Source organism: Rhagoletis zephyria, unplaced genomic scaffold (genome assembly GCF_001687245.7).
Source record: "Rhagoletis zephyria isolate East Lansing unplaced genomic scaffold, Rhagoletis_zephyria_1.1 Rzeph_scaffold_02534, whole genome shotgun sequence".
Classification (NCBI taxonomy): domain Eukaryota; kingdom Metazoa; phylum Arthropoda; class Insecta; order Diptera; family Tephritidae; genus Rhagoletis; species Rhagoletis zephyria.
Window position 1 is genome coordinate 33,744 of NW_016159618.1, and position 17,074 is coordinate 50,817.

Below are 17,074 nucleotides of genomic sequence, written 5' to 3' on the forward strand. Positions count from 1 at the left end.
AAAAAATATTTTTATAAAGAATAGGTTCATGCATTGTGAAAAATTCTCTGTGCTTTAGTTGTGATAAGTTGTTTTGTTTTGTTAGCGTACGTTGTAATGATCTCATGATCTCATGTTTTTATGTTTATATTTTTGTCTGTCAAAAAAAAAATTTCAGTGCATCCTTTCGCACGTTGAAATGAAAGTGAAGGTAGCGAGAGGCCCTCCCTAAAGCGTCCCGGTTTGGCAACAGAGATATCTGGCAGCCCTAGCACCAACCCAACTCGTAATACATTTAAGTATACAAATTTTAGTATTCAGTAATAATTGTCGCAAGCATCTTCGCGCACTCATCTACAGCCAGACATGTAAATGTGCATTTATATGTTGAGTTTAAATCCACGCCACGCGGGCGTGTTATGAAAGTATTATTTTTAAATACGAACATTTTTAAACGATAATCCAATAGAAATATTCATGTTTACTATGTGTTATTTCCCTCAGTGAATTCATAAAATTTTTCTTAATATTACAAGGCGTTTTATCTCTCAGTGTAGTCATTTTTATGCAAAATTTGTGCAATCAAATCGAAAACCGGGACACTTAAACGAAACCCGGGACATTTTAAGGTTGGACCGGGACACCGGGACAAATTGTCTAAAACCGGGACATGTCCGGGAAAACCGGGACGTCTGGCAGCCCTACATATGTCGGCTATCGAACCAATTTGAATTTAGGGCACGAGCGTTGAGGCAAGCAAGAATCACAAGCGGCGCTGCTCTGTTACTTTAGCAGTATTTTCACTCTGCTGACGCTGTTAATTCCATCGTCGCCATGACGACAAGATGTTAACTAACTTCGTTTTCCATCACGATCAGCGTTGCCGTTTTGATACAATTGTATATTTTTTAATACTTTTTTGCTAAATTGTAATATCTGATACTGTTTTGTTCCCATATGCCGTATTTTGATACTTTCGGCTGGCAGAAATGAATTTTTGAAAACTATGAATAGTATTACTAGTCTAAAGGCAAATATTTTGTTTCTTGTCATTTAAAGTTTCACAATTTATATATATATATTTATAAGTTGATTTGGTAACTATGATAAAAGAAACACAGCCCGGACTTTGCCNGGCAGAAATGAATTTTTGAAAACTATGAATAGTATTACTAGTCTAAAGGCAAATATTTTGTTTCTTGTCATTTAAAGTTTCACAATTTATATATATATATTTATAAGTTGATTTGGTAACTATGATAAAAGAAACACAACCCGGACTTTGCCTGCACACGCCACTATTATAGGACCCCTAAACCACACAAAAACATTGCGCAATATAGGCCCTGCGACGGACGTTTGTGTGATGTATGGTGTCGTTTGTACTAAATTGCATTGTTATTGCGCTAAAATANGCCACTATTATAGGACCCCTAAACCACACAAAAACATTGCGCAATATAGGGCTTGCGACGGACGTTTGTGTGATGTATGGTGTCGTTTGTACTAAATTGCATTGTTATTGCGCTAAAATAAAAATTATTTTGATATTTTGCTCATGTTTGTGTTATTGTACAATAATTTGTGCTGCGTAAGGCGATAACTGCGAAATTTTTAGTCTAGTTTTGATTTTGGTGTCCAGATCGTGCTGTAAAGTAGATATGGATAAAAGCGTAGAAAATTTATTTTTTACCTTATTTTTTTTTTTACGTTTTAAAGCTGAAGCTATCAAAATACACAACGCACATTCATATTTCTTGCATATATTTACTTGAGCAACGTCTCTTCAAAATAAGGTATGCGCAATTTTATGCTGTAGTATTTCCACAATATTGACTTGTACAAGTCTCGGATTGCGCAAGGATTTTGTGTGGTTTAGGAGCCCTATAAGTTAGTTTTTCACTATGAAAATAAGCAGACAGAAGGAAGAAATGTAAGTTTTTTTATAACTATGGATTTAATTATAAAATTTTATTTATTATTTATTTTTTTAAATAATAGTTTAACAAACGACAGGTTTGTTTGCTTTTGATACTTTTTCTGCTTGGCAACTGATACATATGTTTCAAGCTCGCGGCAACGCTGATCACGATGTGTGTTTGTGGCGAGATGTTGACTTTATGTTATTCATAGTGTTCCGGGTCGCCATGTTATTCATAGTGGTCGTGATGTTAACTTCTCTGCTCTGGTCCGGGTTGTAATATTACGTCCGCCGAAGAAAAATAAATTTGTATGTGGTGCGTCTTCTGTATACTGTTTATTCTGTGGCTCTATGTATTTCAATAAAAAATTTTCGACTATGTATGTACATTAGACTGTCCCAAGAATATATGGAAAATTTTTTTTTGCAAATTGATATGCATACCCTCTATATTTGTGCTTCTTCCCATATTTGAACGCATTTCTAGTAAATCTGCATCTTTCAATTTTTAATAGGACGACAGGATTTCTCCCAAGGACATCGAAAAAATTAATCAATCGAAAAGTATAGCGGCTTTTTAACGGTGTCTTACAAGGCTGCAAATAATTTGTGTATGTCCTGAAGGATTGCAATTGTAGAACATTTTTTAATAGGGCGTATGATGAACATTAAATTATTAAATTCAACTTGTATTATCCTCATTAAAAAAAAGACCTTTCATAATGTTAAATAATCAAAATAAATCGTTTTAGTCTTTGACATGTCCTCTCGGGTTGATATCGTGCCCTAACCGCCAAAATAACGTAAGCGACATTTTTTTTCAAAATTTTCTTTTTGATGCAGAAATGCATCTAGATGCTCTAGGAATATTTCTGCATCAAAAAGAAAATTTGGAAAAAGGTGTCGCTTACGTTATTTTGGCGGTTAGGGCTCGATATAATGGTTGTACTTCCGTATGACATAAACAAAATTTAACTAAACATAATTTTCATATCGTACTGATTTACAACAAATTTTTCTACTAGAAAAGATACATATGGGCCAATCCATGCAAAATTACACTAAACATTTTTTTTTCCGCTCAAATTATTTTTCTTTTAATTCTTTGGGTAAAAATATGATACACGTATTTTTTTATTTTCATTTGACACATACCGTTTACGAGATATATTTTTTTGAATTTTAAGCATGCCAAAAAGGGCTTTTTAATATATGCCTCCGCGCTAAAAAACGCGCGCTCTCCTTGGCGTGCAACATTTTTCTATGTACCTACTCGTATAACAGGCTGCATGCTCGCAGCTGAATTTCTTCGGCATTACATAAAAGACAAGTTCTGAATGTAGTTTTTTATTTTTTATTAGGGTTCTAATTACGCCCTTCTACAATAATGAATATGAATGTCTACTTTTTTCAAAGCTTTCCATTTTGAAATCGTTACAAAAAGAATAAGACTTAACTTTCAGTCTATTATTTTCTTCAGGCTCAATGCTGTGAATTTCGTGCTTGCCTGGTTGATTTTTGCCTTGATTTTTTTCTGATTCTTCCTAGTCCTGAACATGGTTATACCAAAACGAGATATTGGGTAGTGATGTTTCCAATAGCCACAATTTTCTCTATGAGTGGGGGATTGTTTCATATATCTGTGGTCATAAACAATAACCGCATAAGTAGAAAAACCTGTATTCGAGAAAAACGTTTTAAACATTTGGATTGTAATGTTAACCTAATGGGGAAACCAAAATATGTTCGTCCATTCCTTTTTAAATAGCTTAGCTGGCGGGATGGGGATTTCATATACACATGGAAGAATAGTTGCAGAATACGATAACATATAAAACTCAATTCTTTCTTAAGTCGACTCAGACGGTTATTGCTTATACCACAGATATATTCCATATCAAGTTTCAGTACTCTACCATGAATTTGATTTTCAAATCTGTTAGCAATACAATCGGGAATTGTTCTTCATGCTGTGGAATTTAATAACTCAAAGTGATTTACTCGCTTTATTTAAACACGAATCAAATTCGCATATAATACTTCGGTATTATTTAATATCTAAATATTAATCTTTACAAGGAACTTGTTTCTATGATAAATGTAGATGAAAAAGTAATTAAGTCTGCCGATTGCCAAGAAGTTATTCTGTCGAACGATTAAGTGCACTTGCTCTGTCCGCTTTCTTTCTTCTTTCGCATGCGGGGTTGCCATCGTTTCGTTAGTTCAGCCAGGTTGCCACAGTGCTCCCCCCAGACTTTACGTCCGGAAACGGACGGGGAGTCTTATCCTGCGTCCGCTGCGGTTTGTTGATGTCTCCTTTGGAGGCAACTGTTCGGGTGTCGATGATATTGTAGATGATGGTGTTGTGTGCGACGTGGCTGAATGTTGTTGAGTCGCGGTTGTCGTTGATTGAGTATCTGCTTGATGGGACTCGATGAATGCTGGCTTAAGTCGGTCTATGGATATATTTACGTTGTTGCGGTTGATTTTGACGGTGTAATATTTAGGGTGTTTCTAGATCACTGGATATGGGCCATCATATGGCGGATAGAACGCCGGTCGCGCTTTATCGTTACGTACAAATATGTGCGTTGCATCGGCAAGTTTGCTGAATACGAATGCTTTTGCGGAATCATGATTCGCGGTTTGAGTTGGGCGAATCTCCTGCATTATATCGGAAAGCTGCCTGACGAAGTCCGACTGTGGTGGAAAGATTTGCCTATCGTTAAAAAACTGTCAAGGCAACCGTAATGTGGTACCGTAGACAAGTTGCGCGGCTGTTGTACCGATGTCGGGCTTGAATGCTGTGCACAGTCCTAGCAAGATTATAGGCAAGCGGCTTATCCAGTCTTGTCGTTCGTGACACGTTATTGCTGTTTTCAGTGAGTGATGCCAGCGTTCGATGATGCCATTTTCTTGCGGGTGACATGCCGTTGTCCGCAGGTGGGTTATACTCAGCATGCGTGACAACCCGATAAAAAGCTGCGACTCGCACTGTCTTCCTTGATCGGTTGTTATGCGTGCTGTTATGCCAAAGCGCGAAAACTAAACATTGATGAGTTTTCTGGCGACCGTTTCCGCTGTTATGTCTCTCAGAGGAACGGGNGTCTTCCTTGATCGGTTGTTATGCGTGCTGTTATGCCAAAGCGCGAAAACCAAACATTGATGAGTTTTCTGGCGACCGTTTCCGCTGTTATGTCTCTCAGAGGAACGGGTGCTGGCCACCGCGTATACCTGTCGATAATCGTGAGGCAGTACTGAAATTCACTCCATGGCGGAAGTGGTCCGATGAGATCGATGTTTATGTGTTCGAATCTACACGACGGCAAAGAAAGTTGCTGAAGTGGTGAGCGAACATGCCTACTGATCTTAGATCTATGGCAGCTGAGACATCGTTGCACTTCTTTGGCAATATCCTTGCCCATATTTGGCCAAACGAAGGGTGCTTTGATGAGCTTTGTGGTTGCGCGCACGCCTCTGTGGTAGATGCTATGCATTTTGTTGATGATATCTTTGCGATGCGGGCGTGGTACGAATGGGCGTACTTCCGATGTAGATGTATCGCAGTAGATTGTGTGCCTTGTGTTTGGAATGCACAATCTTTTCAAACACAGCGATGTGTCGCCTTCGATGAGTTTCTTCAGTTCTGGGCAACTAGCTTGATCTTCGGCCATCCGGTGGTAGTCGATGGTTATTGATTCAACCGCTTCGATGCGCGATAGTGTGTCTGCTGTCGTGTTCTCGGCGCCTGCAACGTGTATGATGTTCGTCGTAAATTGACTGATGAAGTCCAGATGACGCAGCTGTCGCGGTGATGCTTTATCGTGTTTTTGTGCGAAAGCGTAGACTAACTGTTTGTGGTCTGTTCGTACCTCGAAGAGTCTTCCCTCCAGCATGGCTCGGAAATGCTTGATGGCTAGGTATACCGCGAGTAATTCCCTGTAGTAGGTATTGTACCTGCGTTGTGCTTCGCTGAGTTTTAGACTTAAAAACGCCAGTGGCTGAAACTCGTTGTGTACAATTTGATGAAGTGCTGCGCCGATGGCAGTGTCCTTGGCGTCCGTACTGAGCGATATTCGAGCGTTCGGGGCTGGGTGAACCAATAGCGTTGCGTTTGCTAGTTCTTTTTTGCATTCGTTGAAATGGTTGATTGCCTCGTCGGCCCATTTGATTCGCGTTGTGTCGTTTTTTCGGTTACCTGATATTAATTTGACGAGGGATATTTGATGTTGCACCTCGTTTGGCAGGAAGCGACAATAAAAATTTATCATTGCCAAAAAACGTCGTAACTCTTTGGCGACTTCCGGCACCGGGAAGTTGGTGATCGCTTGAACCTTCTCGGGTAACGGTTTGATGTCCTCCGCCGTAACTACGTGTCCCAGGAATTCGATTTGCGTTTGAGCGAATTTGCACTTCTCTAAGTTGACTGTTAGGCGGTATTGACGAAGACGTTCGAAGACTTGCCGTAAGTGGGCTTTATGTTGCTCGACGCCTTCAGAAGCGATACACACATTATCGATGTATACAAAAACGAAATCGAGTCCCTGAAACACTGCGTGCATGAACCTTTGGAACGTTTGTGCAGCGTTGCACAGGCCAAACGTCATGTGTGTAAACTCGAATAACCCAAACGGAGTGGTTGTCGCCGGGTTCGATAGAAATCTGGATCGATTGAGGTCCATCTTGCTGAACACGTCTTTCTGGTACAAAAAGTGAGTGAAGTCCTGGATGTGCGGTAGCGGGTATCGATACGGTACCGTTTGTGCATTCAAGGCTCGGTAACCGCCGCATGGACGCCATTCCCCGTTTGACTTCCTTACCAGGGGTAGAGGAGAGGCGTATGAGCTTTTCGACGGGCGGCAGATTCCCAGTCTGCTAAGAAACTCAAACTCTTCTTTCACAGCTTTTAGTTTTTCGGGTGCAACCTGGTCGAGGTTGTGCTTTGTCTGTGCCTATCAGTGTCGAATTCGCGATGTCGATGATTAGGTTGAAATGCCGGAGGAAGTCGGCACCGCTGATGGTGTATTTAGTTTCCGCTATGACGAAGTTCCATACGAGTTTGCGTTGAAGACGAAGGTCGAGCGTACGACGGACTACGCCGTAGGTTTTAATGGTGGTCCCATTAGCGGCGAAAAGTGGGTTGCCTTCAGAATTTGACAAGCGGCATGCTCGAGTTGGTGGAACGACCGACACTTCTGCGCCGGTGTCGACCAAAAATAGTTGATATGACATTCGATCTAGTATAAAAAAGTTTGGATTTAGCATTGGGATTGGTTGCTCGATGATGGTCTGCTGCCAGAACTGTCGAGCTTAGTCGTTACGGCAGCGTTTAGTTTTTTGTTGGGTCTGACTTTTTTATGGGAAAATTGCATGGACTTCGGCATTTTCAAGCCTGAGTACCATATTCCCGGTGATACCAGCAGGTCGGTGATTGTTCTGCATTGGAGCTGCGATGTGGAGCAGATCGAAAACCTGGTCCAGTATGTAGTCGTCAGCATGTGCAACAATGGCGGTATACTTATCTTTTTCTTTACGTATACAAAAACCATGCAGTTCGTACCATGCGTCAACTTTTATGAACCATGATTCGATATTGTACTTCGAGTTGAGTTTTGGAAACGGTAATTTTCCGAATACCGCATTGATTTGCGGTCTGTCGCTGTCGACGCCTGCGTTGATGTTGGCGCTGTCGTTTNACCATGATTCGATATTGTACTTCGAGTTGAGTTTTGGAAACGGTAATTTTTCGAATACCGCATTGATTTGCGGTCTGTCGCTGTCGACACCTGCGTTGATGTTGGCGCTGTCGTTCGGGGCAACGTTATTGTCGTCTTTTGTGAGCTCTTCCGTGCTATTATTAAAGCTCATGTTGCCGGGCCACGTAGGTATTACGGTGGCCCGTTACTTCGTGTGCCGTTATGATTGCCGGCTTGCGTATAGTCGACGAATTGTCGGTGGCGTGACACCTGAACTGTACTTACGCTTTCGGTGAGTTGGTTATACAGGTTTTGCTCTGAATCTTCGAGGCGCTTCAAATCAAAGCGAGATTATTTTTCCCCAGCTATTAACGCGCAAGTTTGCTCTTCACGCCTTAGCACGGTGATTTGATGCACGTCTTTTACTCACTATCTCCGTTTTTACTACGGGGTCACCGGGGCACCGAAATTGCGCATATGGAAACTGTGCATTTAGACATTATTTCGGTTTCAACCGAAACTGTGCATGTATGCTTTATTTCGGTTTTTTTCATATGCATTATTTCGGTTTTCAAACGAAAACCAGTTTTTTTCATATGCATTATTTCGTATGCACAGTTTCCATATGCACAATTTCAGGGTGCCGGGGTCACCACTTGTGGGATTTAATGAGTCAAAGTGATTTACTCGCTTTATTTAAACACGAATCAAATTCGCATATAATACTTCGGTACTATTTAATATCTAAATATTAATCTTCACAAGGGACTTGTTTCTATGTTAAATGTAGATGAAAAAGTAATTAAGTCTATATTCGCCGGCGAGCCGATTGCCAAGAAGTTATTCTGTCGAACGATAAGTGCACTTGCTCTGTCCGCTTTCTTTTCTTCTTTCGCATGCGGGGTTGCCATCGTTTCGTTAGTTCAGCCAGGTTGCCACAATCCTATTGATGTTAAAGTAATAGTAAAGCAAATAAAGCAAATAGAAAGTAGATATTCATATTCATTATTGTAGAAGGGCGTAATTAGAACCCTAATAAAAAAACATACATTCAGAACTTGTCTTTTAACGCTGAAGAAATTCAGCTGCGAGCATGTAGCCTTTTATACTTGCGAGTAGGTACATAGAAAAATGTTGCATGCCAAGGAGAGCGCGCGTTTTTTAGCGCTTTCGCAGTTGTTTAAAATTTGATTACAAGCGTAATTTTGAACTACCCATTCTGAAATTTTTACAGGTTCTACTTAAGTATTTGAAGAAGAGTTTTCAATAAAAAAATTTAAAAAAATCAATACTAAATTTGAAAAAAAAACTAAATTTGTTATTATTTTTTTAATATCTAATTTTTTGTATTAAAAAATAATTGTATCGACTTCTCGTAATCCTCATATGAAAGCCAAGAAAAAGTCATAAATGGTACGATGATTAACTTTGTATTTTATTAAAATGCTTATTTGCGCGGAAGCATATATTAAAAAGTCCTTTTTTGGCATGCTTAAAATTCAAAAAAATATATCTCGTAAACGGTATGGGTCAAATGAAAATAAAAAAATACGTGTATCATATTTTAACCCAAAGAATGCAAAGAAAAATAATTTGAGCGGAAAAAAATTTTTAGTGTAAATTTTGCCTGGATTGACCCATATGTATCTTTGTAATTAACAAAACTTAGGAGCTCAGCAAAAATTACTCTTGGCAACAAAATATATCCGTTGTTGTGGATTTAAGCAGTTGCAACTTTTACCCGACATTACTTTTAATAATATTAAAAAAAAAAATAAATAAAAATATTCTAGTAAAATATTTCTAGTAGAAGCACGAAATTCGACCGACATGCTTACGAAGTTGAAAACGCACAGAATCCACCAACAGTTAGGTTTTGAGCTATTCAAATTATCTTAAGACTTATAAACCGCATGAAACTAACGGACAAAATCGAATTATTTTTGAACCAAACAAATTGAAGTTTACAGCTAAGAACATGTATGAAAAAAATTGTTATAAATATGTAAGGTGAATTATACAGTGCCACAAATGTAGGTGTAATGTTATGTAAATGTGCTACCAAATCGTCCACGATAACTTTGGAAATGCAATAAATTCGAAATGTTTCCCATATTTAAACGCATTGCTAGTAAATCTGCATCTTTAAATTTTTAATAGGACGGCAGGATTTCTCCCAAGGACATCGAAAAAGTTAATTAATGGAAAAAGCATAGTGGATTTGAAGGGGTGTATTACAAGGCTGCGAAACTATATGTTTTTTAGTCGAATAATTTGTGCATGTCCTGAAAATTTGCAATTTCAGACCATTTTTTAATTAAATTTTTATGTTTAACTTTTTTAACAAATTCTTTTCCTCCTTTAAAAAAATGCATTTCATAATATTAAATAAACAAAATAAAGTGTTTTAATGTTTGACATGTCCTCTCGGGTGGATTAAAGAATAAATGTGGCAGTATTAATTAGAAAATTTGAAAAGTATCCTTTGAAATTTGTATCCTTTAGTATCCTTATATATATTAATAAGATTTAAATTAAACTAAGATTATTCAAAAGTCATTCAAAATTAGAAATCTTGAAGGATAATATTTTTAAAGGACATTTTGACATGTTCCAGAAGGATAATTGAAAACAAACGTTGTAGTTAATCCGGTTTCGAGCTCTTCTTTCATTTGGTACCCATATCTCCATATTTTTTGTAAACTTTAGGAAATATATTATAATTTATAGTCCTTTGGAAAAAATCCTGACTACCAGGTAAAAAACCATGTAGATTTACTAAATATTATGTCCTAATAAAGTATAGTAATACCATATTATAAAGAAGTAAAATGAGTAAATTAACAAAACACGCGAACTGCAACAAGCTTATTCTGATAACTTTGACTGCAAGTCGGCACGGGTTGCCGTGGTTAGAATTGCATAAAAATTTTATTCGGATATCCGGAGCTCCCTGATAAACAAAAATTTTTCAGGTAAAAGTGTCATCGTTTTTGAATTATTTAATTTTTTTGAATTAAAAAAAATCGTGCCATTTTCATGTATTTTCTTAAACTGCATCTACAAACAAGGCTATACTTAGTAAATTTTTTAAGTAAAATACTTTCAGATAGTTTCTTCTCTATACTCAAATGCAATGTAGTTAAAATATATTAAGGAACCATTATAAAATTAGGACTATATTAGGGATTTTTAACTTTTTGATATTTTCTTCCCCAAGTTTGAATATCTCTGGTGAAAAAAAAATGTACTGAGCTATAACTTTACATTACATAAAAAAATTGCTCATTTAATAGATATTTCAGAAAGGTGCCACTCTTACTATTTCGAATAGAAAAAAAAGTTATAGCCGCTTATGTGGGTAAAGGACTGAGACACGCTAGAATGTATTTAATAGATTTAAATTAAAGTTGGTCTTGTTACCGACCAATGACATGCTAAATAGTACAAAGGTACATTATTACCTACTCCTGATATTATTTTATGTTACTTACCGGAATTCGGACTAGAGTTTTTTGTGAAGGATGGGTTCACGTGAAATAAAATATACATGAGTTGTTTGAAGAAAAATATATTCATTTATTGATAAAATATGCTCAAATTGGTGACCTTCTACTCTAATACAAACTCGACAACTTTTAAGAAAATACGCTTTTAGAGATCTTAAACTCAATTGGGCTATCTCAGCAGCAGCTCCGTTTATTTGTTTCCGCAAATGCTCTTCTTTTTGAATTGGTTTTGAATAAATTTTGTCTTTAAAACAGCCCCAGTAGAAAAAATGTAATGGATTCAGGTCTGGCGATCGAGCGGGCCCGTATCGTCCAATCCACCGGCGAGGATAAGTTTCATCTAAATGAGCTCTTACTTCACGGCCGTAGTGAGCAGGGCATCCGTCATTTTGCAGCGATAGTCTTCGCCGCTGGTTTAAGGGTACATCTTCTAAAAGAGTTGGAAGCCGTTCCTGAAAGAACTCTAAATAACTGTGAGAGTTGAGTGTTGGCGGCAGTTCCACAGGTCCCAATATCTAACAATTAAAAAAACCGCACCATAAATTTATTTTGTGCCGGTACTGCGAACGATCTTCTCTCATTTCGTGGAGATTGTCTATCTGCCAACTGTGAAGGTTATGTAAATTAAAATAACCATCACGTTTGCATGATGATTCATCGCTCCAAATTATTTTATTAAAAAAGTTGGGGTCTGATTCATGCATTCGCAACATTTCACTGCAAAATCTAACCCTCGACAGGTAATCTCTCTTGTAGAGCCTGAACACGTTGAATGTGGTAGGGATGGTATTTTAAAGCTTTGTGAACTGTAGTTTTTGGTATTCCAGTCCGTCTTTCCATCATTCTTCCTGAAGTCGATGGACCTAGTTCCACTTTCTCTAACACAACGTTAACATCTACCGCTGCAGGACGTCCTGTCTCGCCGCCACGCCTTCCAGTTATGCGACCTTAAAAAAGTTAAAAATGATAGTTAAAAGAAGATTGGCTTCAAACAAGAAAGGTGTAAAAATTACTTACCTTCAGATATTTCTCTATGGGTGCGGGCGAATACTTCACGACCCAGATGCCGACGATTGGGCTATCGCTCTGCATAGAGTCTTTGAGCAGCTCTGGCATTACAGCAAGCTTCACCGTAAATTAGGTGAATATCCGCATATTCATGCGACGTATACTGCGTGTTGTATTAATAACACAATGTTCGAAGGGTCCAATTTCACAAAATCCACTTTCATTATTTCCGGTAAGTAACACAAAATAATGTCAGGAGCAAGTAATAATGTACCTTTGTACTATTTAGCATGTCATTGGTCGGTAACAAGACCAACGTAAATTTAAATCTATTAATACATTCTAGCGTGTCTCAGTCCTTTACCCACAAAAGCGGCTATAACTTTTTCTATTCGAAATAGTAAGAGTGTCACCTTTCTGAAATATTTATTAAATGAGAAATTTTTTTATTTAATGTAAAGTTATAGCTCAGTACATTTTTTTTCACCAGAGATAGTCAAAGTTGGGGAAGAAAATATCAAAAAGTTAAAAATCCCAATATAGTCCTAATTTTATAATGGTTCCTTAATATATTTCAACTACATTGCATTTGAGTATGGAGAAACAACTATCTGAAAGTATTTTACATAAAAAATTTACTAAGTATAGCCTTGTTTGTAGATGCAGTTAAAGAAAATACGTGAAAAGGCACGAGTTTTTTTTAATTTAAAAAAATTTAAATATTTCAAAAACGGTAACACTTTTACCTGAAAAATGTTTGCTTATCAGGGAGCTCACCACCCCACTTGCCTTCTCCTCAAGTTTGGCAGGTTACTTCTGGGACACCCTGTATACATACATATGTATGTATGTATGTATGTATAAATATATGTGCAATGTGCTGATATTCAAGGTATGTTTGTAGGTGCATATGTATATATGCTTTTTGACTTAAGCAAGCCATATACGTTTGCGACCGTTGGTTTAACTTGATCATGTGCTACAGATTGCAACGTTTGTGGGCACGTTGAATGAGGTATGTCTTGGTTGTAGGAAAAATCAAAAAAAGTGATTTCCTGACAAGTTGTTTAACTCGTCGCAACCTTAATAAGCATGTAGTACAACGTCATTGGCAAATGGATAACTCAGCCGAAATGCGTGTTTTGTTGAATTTTATAAATGTATACCAAAACCATGAAAGTGTAAAAATGAGATTGTACAATGAAATTGCCGCAATGTTGTAACGTTTGTGGGCAAAACTTCCAACTTGATTACGAATCGAGTTGAACCAACGGTCGCAACGTTTTTGGCTTGCATTCGCATCTTACTAAATTATATAGTAATTGAGCTACAGCGGTTATATTTTCTAGATACATGCTACGCGATTTCGCAAACCAGATCAACATGAATATTTCAAAAATGCCTGCCGAGACACCTACATCGGATTTAGGCTTCGGCGACAAGGTGAGTGCAGAAAGAATTAGTTTTTGTTATGAATTAAGAAATGCATATCGCTAATTTGCTGGAAGAATCTTATAATCCAAAGAATTTATTTTGAGTTAAGTGTATAAAAAATTGCATAATTATACATATCTACTGCAAAATTCAAAATTTACTGTAAAAGTGTCACTTTAAAAAATTTCATACATTGCATTCATGTCAACTCAAACAAGGTATTATGCCATGGCATTCCATCGCAAACATAATAGGGGTATTCTCGAAGCCTTGCAAAGCCGTTACACACAACAACAAAATACATGGGAAACAGCATTTCCTATCGCTGCAAAGTATGCGACGTCTGGACCCTTGCATATATTTTGCAACAGGCATAGCAAAATAAATGCGACTCTGTGCTAGCAGTTTTGTCGTTGGAATTGCTATATATTTCTCTCATACCTCTCATCTCGCTCACTTAATTTTTTTTATCTTGTTATTGTATTTGATACAGAATTTTGTTGCTTGCTACCAGGGTGTCCAGAGTGTTTTTAAAAAAAAGCGCAATTTCTGAAAAAAATTNATTTTTTTTATCTTGTTATTGTATTTGATACAGAATTTTGTTGCTTGCTATCAGGGTGTCCAGAGTGTTTTTAAAAAAAAGCGCAATTTCTGAAAAAAATCGCCAAAAATCGCAATTTTTTTTTAAAATTCATGAAATCGATTTTACAAGTCTTTTATTTAAAAAATGAGCTCTTGTTATAATATAGTTTTTAAAACCAAAAACGAATATAACGCCTTCAGAGGGTAATAATAAATAACACAAATCACTTTTATAATAGTGATGTACAAAAAATTTTCTTTAAAAATACGCATACTTTTTAAAAATATTTGTTTCAACACATTTTGCAATAGGAGTGCGCAATTATTAAATTTATTATAACTCATATTAATTGATTATTCGCAGAATGCGCTTTTAAGAGCTCGGCGCTAACGATTAAATAAAAACCTATAATAAGGCGAGATCAGATATTTCCACAATTTCTTCAAAATCACCTGTAGTGTCTAATGATTTAAATTTCTGGTGTTGTCATATATTGAGCTATTCAACCTTGATAACATACTGTTTGATATTGGAAACGTTTTGCAGCAGAAACTATTAGCCTTCATATAACACATTATTCGAACTATTGAATTAAGGCTTTCCTACCTCATCCTATTTCGAATCTTAGATTTTGTTGAATTCATTACGGAAAAAACGCGCTCAACAAAGCATGTGAGTGCGGCAAGGATAATAATATGAATTTACTTATATTTGCAAACATTTTATTGCCTGTTGCGGTTTTCACTCCGTAAGCAATTATCCAAAATTCTTCAGAGTCGGATAAAATGGTTCTGAGAAAAGTTATTCCATGGGAAAGTTAAAAGATTTAAATATTCAGTTTCCGCTGCTTTTCTTTCCTTCAAAGTCAAATAGTGAATTGGCAGGTCTTTGAAACTCGCCCTTGTGATTCACACACTTTTCTGGGACGAAATCAAAGCTTTTTTAAAAGTACTTAATTGACTAGGTAATCGTTTCAAAGTTCTTCGCTTAGGGTGATTAAATATTTTTGGCAGTGTTTTAATATGCTTCTTAAGTCAAGTTTATCACGCTGTTCATTAGCCTCTTCTGTAAAATTATCGTGGAAAACTAAGTTTTGTATATTTTTATAATTGGAAAAAATTGATTCGAAGGGAAAAAATTGCCAAAAATCGCCAATGGCGCTTTGCTAAATTTTTACGCGCAAATATAAAACAAAAATCGCCAAATTGGCGCGAAATCGACAAATCTGGACACTTTGCTTGCTACCTATGTATGCTACCACTTTGCAGTAGGGTGCTCTCGTACTGTTTAGGCCCATACCTTGCGTAAATATTGGTCCTTCTCAGCCGAGAAATTGACCTCCGAGTACTCCACAGCGCCAGAAATACAGTCCACACGCACCACTGCCGCTTGATCGCCACATTATCCAAAATTTGCAACAGGATAATCTGCCAGTTGAAGGCTTTTTTATTATTGATACACCATAAAAGGACCACAGGATACACTGCCACTTGATCGCTATATTTGACACAGCAGAAACAGTTCCAGCAGCTACATTTGCCACAGCAGCTACAGTTCCAGCAACTTATTTTGTCACAAAAGCAGCACTTCCATTTACAAAGGTACGTGGTTTTGATTTCACACCTCAGTGCACTTTCAAACATTATTTATAAAATCGAGTGTCAAACAAAAATGTCGCGGGTGAAGTTGTGAGGAAAAAGGGTAAAAAAAGATTTGCTTTGGTGTTCTGATGGCTGCATGGAATTGTAGTCAGATTCGAACTCTGCTACTGCATCTGCCTGACGAATAAAAGCATCCATTTTTCCTGTTAAGGTTCGTTAAATTTGAACAAAGAAAGATTTTTTTTTTTTTTTCAAAGAAAATTGCGAATAAATCTGATCGCAGATTTAATTTATTTAATTAGAATTGAAATCGACGTGAAAAATATCGACACCTGAATAGCCACACCAGAATAAAAAAAACCACACCAGATTAATTGAAAAGTCGAGGATTTCGTTTTCTTTTAACGACGTAATTATTAAAATTTTTTTTTTTTATTTCAGCAAAGACGAGTTATATATATGTATGTATTTCCGTATGGTAAATTACTTGCCACCCAACTCTTTATATATATATGTAGTGTATACAATATTGCAATCGTTCGCGTCTGCCAGAAGTGAATTTTGTCGCGAAAGTGAATGTTGTGAACAAAAAGAGGGAAAAAAGAACCCGTCCTTCTCCACAATACAATATATTATGTGTGTATGTATGTTTACATGCACAATCAAATATTTGATACCCTAAAAAAGTGAAGTGAAGTGTTTAAGGCACTAACTAACCCAATCTGTAACCAGTGACACTAAGGTGGAATTATAATTAAAATAACAAAGTCAACAGGTGAAAATGATAAGAATTTAAAATTGTACGCTGCAAAATCTGCTGTATAAGTACCTATATTAAAAGGGTTTACTTAACCTCAACAACAACGTACCAAGTGAAATTTTATAGCACAAAGCTGAGAAAAGTTATTAAACCAGTGACCGGAAAAAAACAAAAAATATCAACCCGAAAGTGAGATGATACGAACTAAAAATGTGCACCGAGAAAAACTTTTATTAAACAAGTGCTTTGATTAAAACAAGTAACTTTACCCCAACCACTACGTCCCAAGTGAAATCTTACTAGCACAAGGCTGGAAAAAAAATCTTATAGATCAGTGACACGAAAGGAGTTATAATAAAATACCAAAATCAAAGTGAAAAGTGATATGAACTTAAAATCGTGCACCGCAAAAAAAACTTGTATTAAGCAAGTGCTTCGCTTTAAATAAATCACTTAGCAACAACAACACCTGTTCACTTCAAAATGGCGGTATCTTCGCTGTATCTTAATAGCGAATGTGGAAAACAAAAACAAAACGAACGGTTTGCAAAAAAATTATTTTTATAAAGTTCAAAGGCAAATT

The 17,074-nt window shown here is 36.8% G+C and overlaps 1 protein-coding gene across 3 annotated transcripts in view; it reads left to right on the forward strand.

Moving 5' to 3' along the window:
• Positions 1-17,074, forward strand: part of LOC108367093 (putative adenosylhomocysteinase 2) — a 46,324-nt gene that overhangs the window by 2,536 nt on the left and 26,714 nt on the right. For 2 of the 3 annotated variants that reach the window (XM_017621636.1, XM_017621639.1), the window contains exon 2: positions 13,463-13,556. In XM_017621636.1, the coding sequence (XP_017477125.1) occupies positions 13,467-13,556 (90 nt within the window). In that variant the 5' untranslated portion in view covers positions 13,463-13,466. Of the gene's footprint in view, positions 1-13,446; positions 13,557-17,074 lie in introns of all 3 variants that reach the window. The other variant, XM_017621638.1, reaches the window with a different exon arrangement.